The sequence below is a fragment of the Aptenodytes patagonicus genome, chromosome 13, assembly GCF_965638725.1.
Source record: "Aptenodytes patagonicus chromosome 13, bAptPat1.pri.cur, whole genome shotgun sequence".
In the NCBI taxonomy this organism is placed as follows: Eukaryota; Metazoa; Chordata; class Aves; order Sphenisciformes; family Spheniscidae; genus Aptenodytes; species Aptenodytes patagonicus.
In genome coordinates this window covers 6,179,215-6,198,515 of record NC_134961.1, presented here as the reverse complement: position 1 = coordinate 6,198,515, position 19,301 = coordinate 6,179,215, and the positions used below count along the sequence as shown (strand labels likewise).

At 50.7% G+C, this 19,301-nt stretch overlaps 1 protein-coding gene across 1 annotated transcript; it reads right to left on the bottom strand.

Annotated features, from left to right (window-relative positions):
- Window positions 1–13,689: 13,689 nt before the first annotated feature.
- SOX8 (SRY-box transcription factor 8) lies at window positions 13,690–19,021 on the bottom strand. Its single transcript, XM_076351113.1, has 3 exons — window positions 18,565–19,021; window positions 16,951–17,189; window positions 13,690–16,012 (listed from the first exon to the last, which is right to left on the bottom strand). Exons 1-3 carry the CDS (start codon window positions 19,005–19,007, stop codon window positions 15,276–15,278), a joined length of 1,419 nt encoding a protein of 472 aa, XP_076207228.1. The 5' UTR covers window positions 19,008–19,021; the 3' UTR covers window positions 13,690–15,275.
- Between the last annotated feature and the right edge of the window lie 280 nt (window positions 19,022–19,301).

Here is a 19,301-nt window from a genome sequence, read left to right as displayed (position 1 = left end):
GGTCCTAACTCAATTTCACTCTGCGTTTTCCAGACATTTATTAAAACAGTGAGCTGTGAAATTCTGCTGTGGATTCCCCCCGGCTCAATTTGTGTCTGGGATGGAGGAACCTGGAGAAGACCCATCCAGCACGTACCAGCAGAGGGGACACCCTCGCTGGGTGCAGACGGGAGTCTCTCACAGGGATCCCAGTGCAATTGGTGAAGTCAAAGCTTTTTCCTTCTGAATATTCAGTACAGGACACAAGGAAGCACCACAAATAGCCGAGGCCTCATTGTCTCTGCAAGAGCAATGTTTGTAGGACTCTAAGGAGCACCACCTCCCTTTTTATCGAGTGCCCCAGTTCCCAGCCCTGGCCCACTCTGCAGTCTTCTGCTGCCCCGCGGGGAGGAGCAGATACCTGGAAGAGGGAGCAGGCAGATGTACCACAGACATTCTGCTCATGCTGCTGGAGACGGACAGGACGGCAGGATCGAGCCCATCCCAAAGCTGCGTATTATCTTCCCTGTGCGTGCTCTTCCAGGCTTCCGGGAGCAGGATTTCAAGGTGTCACCCATCAGTGTGATCCACCACCAGGGCTCTGGACCAAGCACAAAGGTGAAAGATCTCTGAGCTGAGGTTCCTGATGGGCATACATGGCCTGCGGGGTGGGTGGTTCAGCAGAGGAGATCTTGCCTTCCCAAATCTTGCTCCTGGTGAAGGGCCTGCAGCGTGACTGTGCAGGACTTCTCTTCCTTTCCCACCCCAGCTCTGCTGATTTTCTGATTTTCTGATCTCTGTTCTGATTTTCCATCGAACAGTAGGATGTGGCCTCTTGTGAACAAGCGTTCAGCTCCAGAAACACCTGGCCGGGGTGGGCACGTGGAGCTCCGCCGTGGGCTCCTCCATCGAGGAGCCACCACAGCCCTGGTGAGGGCACGGAGAAGTACGAAAAAAAGGGAACAAAATTATTAAGGCCATGTGAATATTTGGGGCAGAAGTCCAAGTCTGGCGGGCTCAGTGTGCTGAAACCCACCACACCCATGCCCAACAATGCATATTCATTTTGGCGTACGGGGGGGGCAGAGGGCAGCTGCTCACACGCTTGCGCTGGGAGTTTGTTTCAGAGCATCATGCTGTGGGACAGGGACGTCCCAGCACAAACATTGTCCCATTGTCCCTTTGCCCCAGTGCTCCCACAGTCCAGAGCCGGTCTCCAAAGAACAGATAGAGGAGGTAGTTCAGGGTCATGTTTCCAACCTTGAGGCCAGCTGCGCTGCATGAACTTGCCAAGTGCAGCATTGCTCACCCCAGTAATCTACAGAAGGATTTGCACCATTGTTAAAAATGTAGAGGCCAGCTTGTTACAGGACGTTATAGTTTAATTTTGGTGATGGTTTCGCCAGGAGTTGCTGTAATAAAGAGCTCGGTGCTTCATAGGCTTTGAGTACTCTTGGGCCAGGTTCAGCTCTCATTACCCTTGTGCAAACCTGAAGTAACGTTCCGGGTGTCAGGAAAGATGCTGCATGTTTGGAGGCTTATAAATGAAAATAGGATTTGGCCTAAGATTTCTCCCAACAAACCTTTCTCATGAAAATATGGCCATTTTGCACACGCCTTGAATACCAAATTAGTACGTGTTTTACTGCTCAGTCTCACATTTCCCCCACGTAACCCACACCACCACGTCTGTCCGTGGTACTGGCACACGGCTTTCCCTGTGCCTGAAACCTGAGGGTATATTCTGCTGGTGGTGACTCCGCTCGCTGCAAAACCAAATTGCTGTTGTTACATCAATAGCAATGTTGGCCCGTCAGATGGGACGGCCGAGGGCTGCTGACGTGGGAGTATTTGGCCGTGGAAATTGGGAGGAGCGGAAGAAATCAGGACATGACAGGGAACCCGGGAAGCCCACGAGGAGCTTTGCTCCAGCTCTTGGTTGTAGATGAAGGTGCCTGAACATCACAGCGCCGGGGAGGGGGCGGGTGTAAAACCCCCAGATTAGGTAAATGACCATTAGGCACAAGTGCTGGAGGAGAATGGCATATTTCTGTCACGCCAGCCGTAACCAAGGAGCGGACCCCTCATTCCTTCAGGTGCTGCGCGGGACCGGAGCTGGGGGAGTTTACTTTTGTCTGGCTCCAAGTCGTGCTGATCCCGCTGCAGCTGGGAGGGGATTTCCCGTCAGCTCCAACCCAGCTGCTTAAAAAACTCTTCCACTAAGTGAGCTAATATTTCATGAATAAATTGAAGTGGTCAAGTCCCATTTTGTGCAGAAAGCGCGGTTCCCTGCCGATTAGCCTCCTTGGTACTTTCGGGGATATAAATAACTTCACAGGCTCATTCTCTGCGCTTTTCAAAATAAAAGCAACATTCAGTTATTTGATTTTTTTTTATTTTATGCAAATGATCTTCTGTTCTGTGTTATTATGTAAACGAGCCAACTGAAATGGTAATGAGGGAACCCAGAAGTATGCATATATTAGCTGCCGCTATAGAGCTTTACACCTACAGAAATGGCACTGAATTACACTTCTAAGGGAGGGACAGGTGTCCTGAGGGTGAAGATTTTACCCCAGGACTTGGTTACTTCTGAAATCCCTGTGTATGAACGCTTTTCTACAGAGACTAGTCAAACATTCAATGCAAAGAGGAAGTCAGTGCTTCAGTCAGAAATTGCTTTTTTTCAGTGTGGGAAAATGTATTGCATTCAGTTGCCATCAGTCTGTGCAGCAGCAGTTCACATCCCACCTCTCACACTCCAGCAAGTCTAGCTCAAACCAGAGCTCACCTGAGTACAGGCAGCATCAGATAACCCACGAGGAAGACAGAGCTGTAGCTTTTCTCTCCGTGCGCTCCACTGCAACAGGGGAACCTATGGGGAAATCATCCCTATGTACACTGCTTTAGGGTTTGGCGGGAAAAGAGCATTTCTGGGCTCGGGTGAGCCCATGGCGTGATATAAGTGTAGGATGATACACACTAAGAACAACTTTTTGAGTGCTTAAGGTAGAGGCGAAGCCCATTTCCAAACATCATGCACTCTCCAATGAAGTCCATGGCGAAAGTCAATGGTGTTAGAGGGATGAAAATGTTTCTGCTTCCTAAACTGCATCCTTGCATGCCCAGCGGGGTCCTCTGCCTGCTCTCCTCCAAGGTGCTGCATGGGACAGACCTCAAGCTAGAAAAACTGCCATGAGAATAATAAGACAAGTAATATCTTCATTTTCTACACTCTTCAAAAATATTCAAGGGTTTTAACCAAGGTGAAAGCATCAGAGTTTCTCACCTTTATAAAACACCCTGAGAGAGCTGAAGCTCAGATCACAAGGGCGCAGATGCCTCAAATCCTTCCTAATCCCCGTGTTTAGCAATGATGTTTGAAGTGATTAGAGGCGCGGGGAGCACCGCTCCCAAGAAGGTAGAGCAGATGCTATACGCAGAGGTGCATTAAGCTCTCAGTTGTGGCTGGACTGCAGAAATGTTGGCCAAAGTCCATCCCAGTGTGTCTGACTGTTATGACTATTTGGCTCCAAGCACAGAGAACTGGACCTGTAACATGACAACACGGATCTGTTTTTCACGGTTTGTGAACTCACCGCTGTGTCGGGAGCCGGAGTGAAATCCAGGGATCTCCTGAAGGCAATGGGAGTCTTGTCCTTGATTTCAAGGCACCTGGAAGCTTATGATCTGCAGCTTCTGTTTAATAATTAAATGAGAACCAGCAAATAACAGATAATTTGTTATAGGAAAAACTACACCAAGTGCCTAGGTCTGATCCAAAAGCCCATGAAAGCCTTCTGCTGAGCTGACGGGGCTTTGGAACAAGCCTGTAGTGGTAATAAAAATAAATCCCTGTAATTAGGCAAAAGGGAAAATCCAAAAGATATCATTTAGGCCATTTAGGGCTCAAAATCTGTACCCTGGGGTTTGGGCTGGGTGGCCCTGAAACCTCAGGAAATCCCACGAGCCCATGGGAGTTGGGTCGTGGGGGAGCTCAGCCGTCCCTGCCGGAGGGGATGGGGGAGCATCTTCTGCACCCCAGGTCTCCGCCTCCTGAAATGGCAATCCCCAGGTGAGCAGGGGTGCCCCGAGCCCGGGCAGGATGAGGAGACATCACCCACTTTGGGATCTGGCTGTCCCGTTCCCGGTCTCTGGTGGCAGTCCAGCTCCGGCTCTGCCTGCCTTTCCCTAAGAAAGCTCCATCTGCTCCACCGGGTCTGTCCTTCCTTCCTGCAGGCATGTGTACGACAGTCCTGTCCGGGCTGCTTCGCCATCCAAGGTATAAATGTCATTCCAGGCAACGCTACAGCCTTTTCCGCTTTGTCTGCTTTCCCTAGAGTGTATTTTCCCGGAGATCGAGAAATTTATCACTTGGAAGGCATGGCCCAAAAAGCAGGATTTGTTGCTCAGAAACCAGGAAACCCTGACTTTTAAAGCATGTTTAAAGTCCATTTTTCACACTGGGATGAGACAAATGTCACCAGCATCAGCGCCAGGAGCGTATCGGGCCCCAACGTGGAGTCAGAGACGGGGACAAAATTCTGCCCAAAGTGGATATTTCAGGTTCAGAGCTGCAATAAGTTACTTCTAGCACGCTCTTTCCAACCCAGACAGACGTCTTTTGGTGTAGGCAGTGAAGCACCAAATGGGGAAAGGAGAAGGGGAAAGGAGACTGATTGTTCTTGCCATCACCTCGTGTGTCTCATGATACGATGGGCGAGTGCCCAACAAGGTAATTGAACAGAAAGCTGAAATTAGATAAAAAGAAAGACCTTTTTTTTTTTTTTCCCAGAGCAACTGGTTCAGCCGCAGAGCTCCGCCGCAGGCAGAGGCCAAGAGCAGAACCGGGTTCCAAGGAGGTTTAGGCAAATTCGTGGAAAATACGCAACTTCTAGGCATAGCATTGAGGCAACGCAAGTGTCTCACAGCAATTGCTGATTGCCAGAGGCTGGCAGAGACCAGGGGAAGGGCTATTTTATACAAGCCCTGTTTGTTTCCCTGGTTTGAGGGGTTTTTTTATTTGCTCCTGCATGGCAAACCTACACGTGCCTTTGCAGCATACTCCTGAGACAGACCTTTGCTCTCTTCCAGTGCAGATATTTCCATCTTCCCTCTTTCTTCCAAGCAGATCTGAATATCTGCATAGTTTGGGGCTGATCGTTTTAGCATTTCTTTTTTCTGGGGGGTTTCAGAGGATCTTTCCTGCATTCCCAGAAATAAAACACAAACAACTACTACTCGGATGTTTTGTTAAGCTATTTGCACTAAAAAAATAAACTTGCTTCCATATGGGAATTCTGTTAAGTGTTTTAGATATGTTTTTAACTTCTCTGTATCCCATCACCAGGCGTGGATTTCAGCCAACTATTCCAGGGCTTGAACAGACAGCTCTTAAGGGATGGTCGGAATCTGGCACTGAAGCTCTCACCTGACTTCATTCTGATAGACGTCGCTCCAAGCTCCTCCTCTGCAGATCTGATTTCTCCCAAATGTTGAGAATATCTGGATTCCTGCCTGAATTTTGTCCGTTCAGGTCCAGCTTTATCTCCATCTCCATCTGGTGACCAGGAGAGGCTCTCAAAGCCAACAGACCTTCTGGGGTTCAGGTGGCCCCAGAGCAGCGAGAGCTTTAGAGGGGCAGGAGCAAGCGCTGGGGGACCTCGACAGCCTGGGAAATTGCAACCCACCTGCAGAGGGTCTCATCAGGGGTTGCATTAAATCCTCCGTGTTAGGAAAAGGGGGTGTTTGCAGGAAGAGGTGACTCGCTGGCTTCGAATAGCATGCGGGTGACCCGCGGCTCAGCTCCTCGGGGCCAAGATGCCAAGACGATAGGAGCAAGAGTGGTCTTTGGTGGCACAGCAAGTGGTGGTGGCGTGCCCCGGCTCGGCAGGCACCGGCGTTCCCCGGCCGATGTACCCCTTGTCGCTAATAACAGCTTTTCCATTTGCCTCCTTCCCAGCTGCAGCGCCAACGGAGGAGCACAAATGGCGGTATTTTTTTTTTTTTTCCTCCTTTCACAGTGTTAAGAAGCTGAAGTCTCAGGAGGAACATTACAATTTCCAGTGGAACCAGCTACCTTCCCACTGCTTTTTTTTTATTATTTTATTTTATTTTTGTTTGACATGCATGGCTTTACTTTCCTGAATGAAGAGTGCCACTAACTACCTCTTAAAATATTATTACAGAAGGGCTGTATTCTACTGAGAATGGCATTTTTTGTAATAACCCCATTTTCCTTTTCACTTATTCTTACCTAAAAAGTTTCAGATTGCAGCTCATCCATCTCCCTGACACCCAAATCCCCTCTCACGTTTTCAAATATATATATATATATTGTTAACCCATTATTAGCCCACAGTACCCAGGAAAAAAAAAAAAAAGAGAAGCGTGAGAAAGGGCCAGGCCCTGAGCGGAGGCGCGGGATGCGTGTGTGGGTACATCAATTTGGGCTGCTGTTTCGGGGAGATTTGTTGCAAGCGGGTGGCTGCGGAGCCTGCTTTCATTCTGCAGCCTCTCTCTGCGAAGGGCTTTGTGGGGACACCTCGGTGTCACCGGTGGAGGGGGACACCCCTCGTTCTCTCCCTGGGTCTCGCTCCAGCGCCTGGTGGGCAGCTCCAGCCCGCTCTGCCCCACATCGTGTGGGGGATGAGGCTCGCTCTGCCCCCAGCCCGGACAGGAAAACTGGGGACCAAAGACTGCGCAGGAGGAGAAAACCAAACTGTCGCTGCTGTTTCCTCCAGCCGGGACCGGAGAGGTCGTTTTCTGAAGGAAGTGCATGTGTGAGCTCGTCCCAGCGGGGCAGCGGCGATGCACGTGGTGCTAAAAACTCCCTGACCCGGGTTCCCGGGGCGGGAGGGGAAGGACGGGGATGGGGTATGGCTCGGGATGCAGAGGCAGAGCTGGCAAGTCCGTGCTGCCCATGTGAGCTGGGACCAGTCCATCTCAGTCCATCCCAGTCCATCCCAGCTCCCCCAGAAGTCGGCAGGAGGATTCAGGCAGGCTGCAGGGGCAGCTGGACGAGGTGCGTCAGCGCTCGGCGGCTTTTGCTCCTCTATTCCTTGGAAATACGGGGTTCATCCATGGCACGGCGCAGCCCCTCGGCCGGCAGCGAGCACGTAGGAGCGCAGCTCCCCGGTACCCGGGCAGGCGGAGAGGCGTTCGCTGCTTGTGATTCGGGAGGGGGAGGGCATCTGTGCATCTGGTTATCAACCAGCAGCGAGGTCGGGCGGCATCCTGAGGACAGGAAGGAGGTTGTCAGAAATGAAGTTATCCTCTGCGAGCTTTTGAGCAAAATTTAAAATGCAATCTTTATCGTGTGAAAATCTCTAGGTTACGTGAAGGTGACAGCTTTCTGTTTTCATTGGGCTGTAACGAATCACTTGCAGGGAAAAAAAAAAAAGCTGTATCTTCATTAAAGTTTCCCTTTTTTCCCCTGAAACTTGCAACCAGCTGTGTACAGACCTGACAGTAAACTGCTATTCCTATTTGTTATCCTCTTAAAAAAAAAAAAGCATTCCAAAATCACACCTACCCAACGTGCTGGGAATTTTTTTTATTCTTTCTTTCCCTTCCGTGTGTGTGGTTTTTATTATAACTCGCAGGCAACTGCTTAACATCAACAACAACAAGGAAACTTTGGCAGAAGCCGCCTCAAAGGATCCGTGTGCGAGATGTTCAATGAACTTCCTAGCTACCAATAATTCCAGTTGGCTGCTTTTCCTTGAGCTGCATCCTCCCGGCGTCGGGGTGTGGAAGTGGTCAGCGCCCCATCGCTCGCGGGGGCTCCACCAGCTGCACGAGGCTTCCCCGAACGGCGGCTCTTTGGGAACGGGGGAAAGTGGGAGAAGTTTATTGGTTCTTTTCCTTTTTCTAAAAGAAGCTACTTCTCGCAAGTCTAAATATTTACTCCCGTTTCTGGACACACACACAAAAATTAATAAAACTATCCGTGGAGCGAGATTCTGATTCCCAATTATTTTGCCTTCGCGAAGTTAAAAAAAAAAAAAAGTCCCAACTTTGTTTGTGCATTCTTATTGCAAACACAATGCCAACAATGGCTAAATAGACAGCATAATAAATAGCACCACAATGCCGACATAAAGGCCTTTCTGGTACTGCATACAAAATATAAACTGTGCCATGCCATTATTATTCTGGAGCCCTTTCTGAAACAGTGCAGTTGAAATTCCACCCCCAATGTGCACCTAATCAGCCATTCAGAGCCCCTTAATGACTTGTCAGTTCTTTGCCCTGCCATTTTCTGTCCAATTAATTCTTTTATTGTGCACCGGATAAAGGAAGACAAAGGCCTTCCATGCAATAATGAATCATTAAAATTCAGCAGCTCCTCTCTTGTGCTCTTGGCTCCTCACCAGCAATTCAGGCTGTTTCGCATTCGTTATGTGTGTGGTGGTTAAAATTCACTCTACCTCAAACAAGACCTTTCAAAATGCTTAACCCTTTCCTGGGTGAAGACCTCCATCACTACATTGGGAATTTAGACACACACACACACACACACACACACACACACAAAAGGAGGAGGAGGGGGACAAATGAGGGGAGGAGAAAGGCAGGCAGAGGTATTTTGGGTAAATGTTTTAATATCACGTCTCTGACAGTCACAATATTGCCTGCGCACACATCCACAAACAAATACGGGGAGCAGGAGCTGATGCCAGCGCGGCGGCGAGAGTGGCCGGGCTGCGGAGCCGCGGCGGGACGGGTGTGCGGGTGCCATTGCCCCCGCCCAGGCAGCGCTTTCCGACCCGCGCCGGCAGCTTTGCATCGCTTTCCCTAAACCAACACAGCCCAGGAGCGGGTGGCGGAGGCAGGGAGGGACACCCTCTTATTTTGGATTAGGAGTGGCTTGTTTTTCATTCCTAATTGGTTTAAGATAAACTGAAAGAAGCCGGCTTTTAAACCTGAATAAGTGTGTCCAACTGGCTTTTTTTTGCACGGGCTTCACTAAATCAGGTCAAAACCAACACTCCAGTTAAGCCACTGACACACTGTGCATGGCTGAGCTCCGCGGCCATATGGGAGCGGCTTAATAGGGGTCAGCAGGAACGCCGGCGGCTCTTTCAAGCATGGGGAGGGCAGAGCCCCATTTTCAGCAGCACCCACCGTGTTTATCCAAGTGCCAAACCATTTCTGAGCAAGAGCCGCCAGGCTGGTGGCAACAGCCACCCCGCCGGTGACAGCCGTCCCACCGCGGTGGCTCTCCTGCAGGCAGCACTGCTGGCAGGCTGCAGCAGAAGCCAGGGGTAGGTTTGTTTTCTAAGCCCTATTGAAGCTGTTTTTTTCAGTGCAGACTGCGTGGTTTTATGGAAAGACGTTGCCTGCTGTTTCCCTCCTCGTGCAGCAAGGTTCTGCAAAAATATAAACTCACTTTCCACCCACCTAGGCCACAAAACCAGCCGCCGCTCCGGCCACAGCCCCGCTACTGAAATCTGCACTTCTCTGCAAATACAGTGCAAAGCTCCTCGACTGCACGACAGAAACCCCGTGGCCTGAGACCCACCACGAGCCGCCTGGGCTGAGTGAAGGTCTGCCATTCCCAAAAACCCGTGCTCACCATCAGGGAGCAGCCCCTGCATCGCATCGCACCGCGCCGGCAGGGATTGCCCTGCAACCTCTGCGGCTCCGGCGCGGGCTGGGGTTGCACGATGGCAGAAGAACGAAGCAATTTGTAATAAGCACCATTTTCCGTGGTTTGGGCTCCGGGTGACTATTTTTAGCTCCTGCTGACTCATGTGGGAAATGGCTTCCCCTCCCCAAGCTTCATCCTTTGCCACTTGGTGCCATCCTTAGTTCCTGCGTATAACACATATAAAGTGAACTTAAAATGACACCACCCTGGCTCAGCTGGGCGGTGGCGGAGGAGATGGGACCGGGGCTGCACCAGGTCTCCCTGGCTCCCACGGTCCTGTGCAGCTCCCCTCCCTTCGTTAATTAGGGTGCCATGTGATGAACTCCCCGAAAACCTCGTGGAGCCTCCGCGGGATCTCCAAGGAAGAGCAGGGCAGTGGTGAGGTTCGGGGCATTGTCTCTCTTGGGAGCTGGGGGTCCTCCATGCATCGCTCACGGAGCGGTCAAGAGTTGATGTGAAACTCCCTGCTTTCACTCCCACCCCCCAGAAAAGGAGTTTGGAGTCCTTCTTGATGAATTCACACTCACAAATTTGCCTTCAGACTTAAAGGAGCCCTAAATCAACTGGTTACCCAACCTCATGCTCTCGAAGACTGAAAATAGGGCAATACTGAAGTGTCCTTAAAGCCTTCCCCGATGGTCGGGTTCATCCGGGACTGCGGGGGAGCCGGGGCTGTGCCATGCTGTGTTCACCACGGCACCTCCTCAGCTTGCCCAGCCCTGTCCCAGCAGCTCCCGTGGCCACCGAGCCTTCCCAAGGGCTTGCACGCCGCTGCTCCTGCTCCCAAAATCTCTCCAGCTTTGCACAGCAGCGTAGCTCTGCCCTACCCGGGTCACTGGTCGCAGCGTCTGCCCGCTCACCTGAAAAACGGCTTTTGCTGCCCTCCTGGTGCTCAAACACCATGCACGCCAAACGGCACTCATGTCTCTAGTTATTTTTATTTTATATTTAATTTTTTTTTTTGCCTCCGGATCACAGGCAACATGTAGCCAGGGGCTGCGAGCATCCGGCCTTGGCAAGGGGAGGATAAACGTGGCAGAGGGAGGGAGCGGCCGCGCGCCTCTTCTCGTCTCATCGAGCATTAGGCTGCAGATGCCGGGCGAGGACAGGCAGCCCCGCGGCTGCTGCTTCCAGGAGCAGCATGTGAGGATGGCCAAATCCCTGCGTTCAGATCCCCGGGGATCCCGCGGGGAGCAGTCCTGCGTGGGAGCTCGCCCGGCGGGGCTGTCCCGTACCCCCGCTCACCCCCGCTCTCATGGCCCCACGTCTCGCAGCAGAGCAGAGCTGCGGGTTGGGTCCGACCAGCCCAGCTGGAAAAGCCAGACGTCCCGAGGAGGTCAATCCATAGACAGGGAGCAGGGATATACCCAGGCGGGAGTTTATTAAAACTGTACACCCTCATAGAAATGCCATTTCAGAATTTCTTTGCCATAAACCTAATACCCAACTGTAAAAAAAGTGTAACAAAAGCTGATATCACTCCAGGAAAAATTATAAGGAGGATGGGAAGGGACTTTTTCTTTTTCCACCATGCAGAAGGAATGTGGATACGGTCTATAACATTAATTTCCTCTTTCTTACTAAACAGTACCTTCTGAGCAATTCAGATAAATAGCAACATTCATTATTCTCTGCACCAAAAATAAAAAAGAGGAACTTTTATCGCTTGTGTATTCCTGCAATTATCTTGAGAACCCTTTTTTGTTGACAGCCAGGGGTCAAAAGCCGGTCTTGGTTTCACCTGATCTCATTGACTTCTGCAGAGACATTCCAGATTCACGCCAACACAAGAGCCATCAGAGCCGAGCTCGGGACACACAATGCTGCCATTCACGTCAGGAAGGCACTCGGCTCATGGAAAATCACTTCTCTTTCTGTAGACGATATCTACACATAAAATGGAAGAAAAGGACAATGCATGAAAATGCATTTATACAAACAGCATTAATTTCAAATCAAAAAGCTCTCCTCTGAATATAAACTGTGCCCCCGACCAGTGGTGTTCTCCTAAGGAAATGAAATGCGAGACTCACATGTTTAAGTGTAAATCTAGGCACGGGGAATGAACTTCTGGTGCTCTTAGAAATTTCCAGCTCACCCTAAAGCCTGAGTCACTGGGATTATTCAGGCCAGTGAATTTTACCTGCCTATCACCTTCTCGAACATCCATTTTGTAACGTCTTTGAATTTTACTCAACAGCAAACGTGCGGTGAGCATCCCCGACCCTGAGGGCAATAAAAAAAAGTTGCATGTCACTATTCAGCATTAGCTGTTCAAACGGGAGCTGCTTCCAGGAGCTGCCGGGGGGTTCCCGAGGCTCACATCATTGCTTGTACCTACTGACCGGTATAGATCTACAGCATTTTGTTTCTGCAAATATTCGTAAAAGCTAACTTCATTTTGCAAATCTTATAGAAAGCAAAAACAAGTGGCAAGTGAGCATGGTCAAAAGCGAACGGATTTAAAATCTGCGTATTTTGGACGTACGTTTCCTTGGTGTAGTCACCAGGCTGGTCCGGGGACCCCACGGCCGCCCAGGGCTCTCACAGCATCTGCGGGAGGAGAGCACGTCCCTGCACAAACACCCTGCAGCTCCTGGCCGTGCCAAGGACGTTGCACTCGCTGGATGTCACCCCGTGCTAGGAAGCCAGGGCTGGTACAATGCACTGGGAGAAGAAGAAAAAGGAGAGAAGCAAGAGCTTGGTAATGTTCCCCAAGCCTACGACCGGGACCCACCCTGCTGGGTGCACAGACCCCCATCGCACTCTCCCATGAGCCGGAGACGCTTCAGTGCAATTTTTAATTTCGGTATTTTGGGTGATTTACGATACCATTGCATACAGATATTTTAAGTCTGTTATAAGGATTAACTCAGATACCAGCAAAGTCGCTGTAAGCTTTGCTGTTAAACATCAAGAAGAAAGCAAAGGTGAGGACTTGCATTCCCATCTCACCTTTTTTCTTCTTTTTTCCCCCAAAGTGTGTGACTTCGGAGAGGAAGCCCTACCTCAACGTGCAGAAGAGGCGAAGCCAAAACGCATCTATTTTTCGAGCGTGAGTTAGGATAAGACTTGAAACTTGCGTTGTAACTGGAGGGAGGAGAAAGGAGGAAAAAGTCTCCTCTGAAAGTTATTCTGCAGCTTTGGCTTATAGCGTAATAAAGTCATTTTGCCAGCAGTTTTGTAAATGAGCACAGAGAAAATGGTGTCCAGTTACAGACACTCTGGCAAGATAGCTCTTGGCAGATACCGCAAACAGCAAATTTGCATTGGGATTCTGTCGTTCAGACTTCGTTAATGTTCTTGAGCTTCATTAATTGTCATCGCATTTATTTTTCCTCATGTTAAAACATTTTCCACAGTGCTGCACTGCGACCAAGTCCTGAGCGCGTTTCGCGGGCAGGGGGCGGCTGAATTTCCCTAATCCCAGCCCTTTCCTCCCAATTAGGGCCCAGCCTGAACATCTTGCATGGGTTTGTCTGAACTGGTAAAACCAAACTGCAACTTAGTTTATGCAAGTTAAAAAAAAAAAAAAAAAGTCACAAATGTAACTATTTTAATGACTATTTGAAAAAAAAAAAAAGAAAACAACAAACCACTACATGCAACGTATAATTTTGTTGCTCTCATAATTAAGAGGTATTTACAAGGGCTCGCCAACCAGAAAGCAGAATTTGTTACTGTAAAATTCCTACGTGCTGTACAGAATAAAATGAACTTGGTCTAAAACCACGCAGTCTGACCTTGCAAACCCTTACTCATGTGAGCAGTCTCGATGAAATCCTATGAAATCCTTGGGATTACGGGCATGGAAATGCACTTCTCAAGGAAGTAAAAAAAAAAAAAATCTTTAAAAATCTCATAGTAAGACACCATTTAAGTACAGGGAAAGGGAGCAAGGGAAAAAAAAACCCAAACCAACATATTATTAGGAGAACAGAGAAAACCTTGGTCAAAATATTTTATTCTGAATATCCTGTCTCTCTCAAAGCTGTTCTCCGCATTTCTTTTCAGCACAGAAATAGGCTCAAGCAGAAAGAAAACATAACACGTACTTGATAAAAAGCAATTTTTAATTTTATCAAATTGATCTGTACAAAAGTTAGCATTGCTTAGTCAGAAGCTAGTGAAGAGAACAGATAAGTAACAGCCAAAGTCTTTCAAACTTTATACAGAAAAATAGATTGCATAAAAATGAGTTTTCTGTATTTTGCCACACCCCCACGTCCCCAAAAGGAAATATGCAAAAAATATTTTTAGAAAAAGAGTAGGAAACGTAGAAAAGGTAAAAAGATGATAACCTCTGAAATGTGTTTTTAGATTTACAAAGTTTTTAAAGGCACAAGTTACCATAAAATAGATGGTTATTATATGCTCAGCATACAATGGAAGAAATAGAAATATATCAATGAAATATTAGTCTAAAACTAAGTACCTAAAAATTTTTTTTAGTGGAGAAGATTTTAGTTTCACAGCTTGATGGATGATATCTGGTCCCTAGAAGCCAAAATTAAATCAGAAGTTGATAATTTCTCATTAAATTACATCCTCCTATAAAGTAGTCCTGGTTCTGAAAGTGTACAAAGATTCTGCAATGCCTTAAAATCCAATTTTAACGCCTGAAAGCAGGTAGCCAGAAAAACCGCCTGCTCCTTTTTGCAACCCTTTTAGCCTCCCAATTTAATTAGTAACTTCCCCCCTCGTTATTTTACATTCCTGTTGGAGTTCCCTGTTGGTGACCAGGCCTGCGATGGGCAGATTCGTTCAGTCCCTCTCTCAAACACGACTGCTGCAGCGGTTCAAAACGAAAAAAACCCAAAAACCAACGAAAATCTATAGACTCATACCACCATTTTATTGTATCATCTCCACTATTTTTATGCTCCCTCCCCACCCCCTCTTTAAAATCTTTTAAAATTCTACTTTTTGCACAAAATTACTTCATTAATTAAAAGACAAAATAATACAGAACATAAATACATATTTAACAGATTTAAAAAAAAAAACAAAACAAAACACTTTAAGCTTCCGAAAACAAAACAAAATGTTAATTACAGCCAAACCTTGCTTAGAAGAACTCTTGACTAAAAAAACAAACACTTCAGACATTTAATTGGTTGGTCCCACCAGACTCGTTTGTTCCCACGAGATTGTTCCACGGAAGAGCCGGGTTTTCGGGTTTCATCCGTGTTGGTCCGAGTGAGTTCTTGCCCTCAAGGTTGGTCCGTTCCTCACATTGCAATAGACCCTTAAAGTCTCGAACAGCTTTTTTTTCTTTCCCCCCCTTCCCACCCCCCTGCTCCGCTTTTGCACTTGTCAACTTCCACGACGAGTAAGTTCAGTTCAGTCCTCACAGAGGAGTCGAATGGTTTTGTCCTTCATTTATTCAAAAGGAATCGCCGGTCCTTTTTTTTTTGTTTTTTTAATTATTTTTTTATTTTTTAAAATTGTATTAATTAAAGAAAAATAGAGCTCTGTCCTTTTGGAGAGTTTTGAAGCAAGGGGACATCCAGTCGCAACGAGCAGAGTTCCCAGCGGCTCAGGAGGCACTTCGGAAACTATCGCGGCACTCCACGCTCTTCGTCTTCATTCCTTCATTAGTGCATATGTCGGGGAAGCCCTCGGCGGCTCCGCGCAGCCTTTAAGGCCTCGTCAGGGTCGTATAGACCGGCTGGTCCCAGTTAGCGGTGGGGCTGTGGGCCGGCGGGATGGACAAGCCGTTGAGGATGGGCGTCGCGTAGGGACGGCGGGAGGAGTGGAAATAGGGATACTGGTAAATGCTGGAGGGGTAGCCGGGGTAGGGGTTGTAGTAGTTGGAGCTCTGGAGGTCCGTGTAGTCGCACTGGGAGCTGGAGAAGGAGGCGGCGGCCGTGGCGGTGGAGGCGGTGGTGGCACAAGCCTGGGCGCTGTAGGAGCCGTAGTCGGAGTGCGCGGGGGAGCCGTGGGACTGGTCGCTGTAGTGGCTGGGGCTCAGCTGCTCTGTTTTGATGTGCGGCCTTTGCTGGCCCGAGTCAGCGGACGACGGCGACGCTGAGGCCGGGCTTTTGTGAGTCCAGACCTGGTTGGTCCCACCGGTGCCCGTGGCCGAGTGGGAGTAGGACGCGCCGTAGGAGCCGGCGGCGGCGTTGGGGCCGTGATCGGCCGGCATGGCAGCGTGGCCGTTGAGTGGCAGGTACTGGTCGAACTCGTGGACGTCGAAGGTCTCCATGTTGTTGATGACCTCGCTGCTCAGCTCCGAGATGTCCACGTTGCTGAAGTCGATGTTCTGGCGGCCGCTCTCCACGAGGCGGCGGCCCTCGTGCTTCAGCTCCTGCTTGCTGCCGTGGTGGAGGTCGGTTTTGGGGGTGGTGGGTGGGGTGGGTGGCCCGTGGGTCTGGCCTGAGGATGAAGGGACAGAAAGGCTTTAACAAGAGCGCCCGCAAAACAACAGACTCCTTCAAGGAGGATAAAAAAAATGCACATTTCTCCCCCTTCTTATTGCAAGAGGAGAAGAGGGATTTAAATCTATGGCCCCATGTTGGAGGTAGCTGATGTCCCCCTGTGACCATGCTGGGGACCATGTCCTCGGCTGGGGTAAACCACCCACATAGGTGATGGTTCACAGTGGGGAGGAGAAGCCAGGGAGCGCACCGTGCTCATCAGGGTCACTCTGGGACATGGCGGGACACCCCCGGGCTACACGAACTGCCCCTCACCTGGGAAGCAGAACCAGGGGGTGGATTTGGAGGGACCCACTCAACCCCTCCCCGCAGGCAGCCTGAAGCCAGCCCGGCTCTCCCCGAGGCAGAGAAGCCGTCCCGGCAGAGCGGGCCGGGGCCGGGATCCCCAGCCAGGCTGGGCGAGAGCGCAGACGCGTCTGAAGCTGCAGGACGTTCGCAATCCTCCTGGAATCTGTCAACACGCGCCCTGTGCCAATTCACAGCGCTGCCGAGAAGCGGGGAGCTTCGGGGGGAAGACGCGTCTCCAGGACCCGCTCCCCCAGGCACCCTTCACATGGCCAACAGATTATTAACCCTTATTAGCTCGCAATTAATTCTCCCTGCTCCCGGGCCAGCCGGGAAACCAGGATCCCTGCGCTTTGGGGATTTCCTATCGCACAGTCAGCTCTATAAGCATTTACTAAAGAAAAATGTAGCCACGTTCACAACCTGGTGCAAAACCACAGCTCTCGGGGTAACAACTCCTGCTTTTGGATGGCCCCAATCCCACCGACATTCATCCCGGGGGGCAGATGAGCCCGTGCCCGCCAGCGGGTTCATGTCCCAAACCAACGTGCTCGGGACCTGCAGATTTTTTTGCCCGCAGGGGCCCTTTACCTGTGTGATCGCCGTGATGGTGGGAATCGGCCATGCCTCCCAGCCCGCTGTCCGCTTTGTAGATCTGCGTGCCTGCGTGGTGGCTGAGCTCGGCTCCGGAGTCGGAGTCGCTCTGCCCGGCTTTTACGCTTTTCCTCCTCCGTGGCTGGTATTTATAATCCGGGTGATCCTTTTTGTGCTGGACCCTGAGCCGTTCAGCTTCTTCCACAAAGGGACGTTTCTCATTTTCACTTAACAAACTGGTTTGGGATGGATTTTTTTTTTTTAAATAAGGAGGAGGTGAAAAAAGAATAATCCAAAATTAATTTATTTTCCTTAGAAGTTTTCAGCCTATTTTCAGACTCACACATCCCCTCTTCCCATACACTGATTCGAGCAACCAGAAAGTTAATTACAAAACGAATTTGCCGTGGCAAAAAAGAGCTAAACTATGTTGCAAAAATGTATTAAAATACCAACTACAGAGGTGTGAAAAAAAGCCAACCACTATGGATACTGATAACTGGGCAAAACAAAATCCCTCTGCCCCATTTTAAATGCCTTTGCCAAATATTATTCCTATGTTTGTCCTACAAATGTCACCCCCTCACCGTGACAAACACCACTGCCCATTTCCAGCTTTGTTTGGTGCTTACAAAGAAACCACGAAGGCAACAGCGATGGGATTATTTCTTTCAAAACTCTCCCCCGCCCAGACCTCTCTTTGCAAACTCTCGGAGAGTCTCAAACCGCAGCGGGAGCGTCGCCGGCCCAAACAGGCAGGAAAGATGCAAGTTTGGTACAGCCAGACACGACCAAATGTACCACACGGTAAAACGTGGCTCGTCGCAGAGCCTTGGAAAGCAGAGCGCACTCAGATGCCGCCCAGCAAAAAAAGTTTGCATCGGTGGGCAGCGCTGAGCATGCAAGCACGCAGATAAGAAGGGAAATTAGAGAGCAGCTTAAAATAACTGCTAAAAATTGGCTTGTTCGGTTTTATAGCCTGTTAAGCGACAAGCAAGCCAAGGAAAAAAACTTTTAGAAAAAGCCGTTATAAAAGAAGCAAGTAAAAAAAAGTCTCGGTCTCCTGGGGACGGGGACACGGGAAACCTTGGCCAGGAGAGGAAAGGGCCCAGGCTGTGCATCGCAGTGATGGAACAGGGAAAATCCACGCGTGACACAGCGTTGGGGCAGGACCCATCGGCAGCGCTGCGGCCGTGGGCGCCCAGGCCCCTGCACGGGGGCTTTTTCGGAGCAGGGACCAGCACGTCCTTTGCAGCGTGCCGGCACGCTCTGGGGGATTTTTGCACTTCGGTTTGAAACGCTTCAAGAATCCCCCGCGCGCACAGAGGGCCAAAAAAATAAACGAAGATTAAAGAGAAAAAGAAGATTTTAAAAAAAGCGGTGGGAGGGGGAAACCAGCCGTGCGCCCCGAGGCAAAGCCCCCGTCGCCTCCCCGGGCAGCCCGCGGGGGTCCCGTCGGCCCGGCCCCGCAGCGGGGCGGGGGGGGTCTGTGCGCGGCCGCCGCGGAGCGCTGCCCCGCGGGGTTGGGGGGGGGGGGGAAGGTGCGCGGCGCGGAGCGAGGGTGCGCGGCGCGGAGGGGTGGAGGGGGGGGATGCGCGGCCCGGGACTCACCGCCAGAGCTTGCCCAGGGTCTTGCTGAGCTCGGCGTTGTGCAGATGCGGGTACTGGTCAGCCAGCTTCCTGCGGGCGGCCTGCGCCCACACCATGAAGGCGTTCATGGGCCGCTTGACGTGCGGCTTGGCCTTGAGCGATCCGTTGCCGCGGACGGGCATGGGCACCAGGCTCCAGTCGTAGCCCTTCAGCACCTGCGAGACGGCGTCGCGGATGCAGGCGGGGAAGCGCTCGTCCACCTCGGCCGCGTCCACCTTAGCGCCCAGCGGAGCGGCGCCGGGCGGGCGCGGGGCGGGCGCGGGGGCGCAGCCCAGACCCTCGGAGCCGGCGGGGGACAGCGGCGAGTCGGAGTCCGAGTCCACGTGGGACATGGAGCTGGTGGTGCCCGCGGGGCTGCACGGAGCCTCCAGCGCTTTGTCGTGCTCCTCGGTCATGTTGAGCATTGGTGGCCGCGGGAGGGGCGGGTGGGGGGAAAGGGGGCGCGGGGCAGAGCCGCCCCGAGGGTGAGGATGTGCCCGGGCGGAGCGGCGGGGGCCGCGCACCCCTCCGCGGGCGCCCGAAGAGCGAGAAAAGATTTAAAAAAAAAAAAAAAACAATAATAATAATAAATCTAGAAGAATAAAAACAAAAGACACAAACGCGCAAAAATCAACCGGGGGAAGAAGAAAAAAAAAAACAACACCAAACAGAAAACGACCAAAACCAGTCCTGCTGCCGTCCCGGCGCCCCGCTCCGCT

Coding starts and splice junctions, on each gene's coding strand:
- SOX8 (XM_076351113.1), bottom strand. CDS start 19,007: ATGCTCAACATGACCGAGGAGCACGACAAAGCGCTGGAGGCTCCGTGC. Junction 17,190..18,564: donor ACCCTGGGCAAGCTCTGGCG/GTGAGTCCCGGG, acceptor ATCCCAAACCAG/TTTGTTAAGTGAAAATGAGA. Junction 16,013..16,950: donor CCATCACGGCGATCACACAG/GTAAAGGGCCCC, acceptor CTTCATCCTCAG/GCCAGACCCACGGGCCACCC.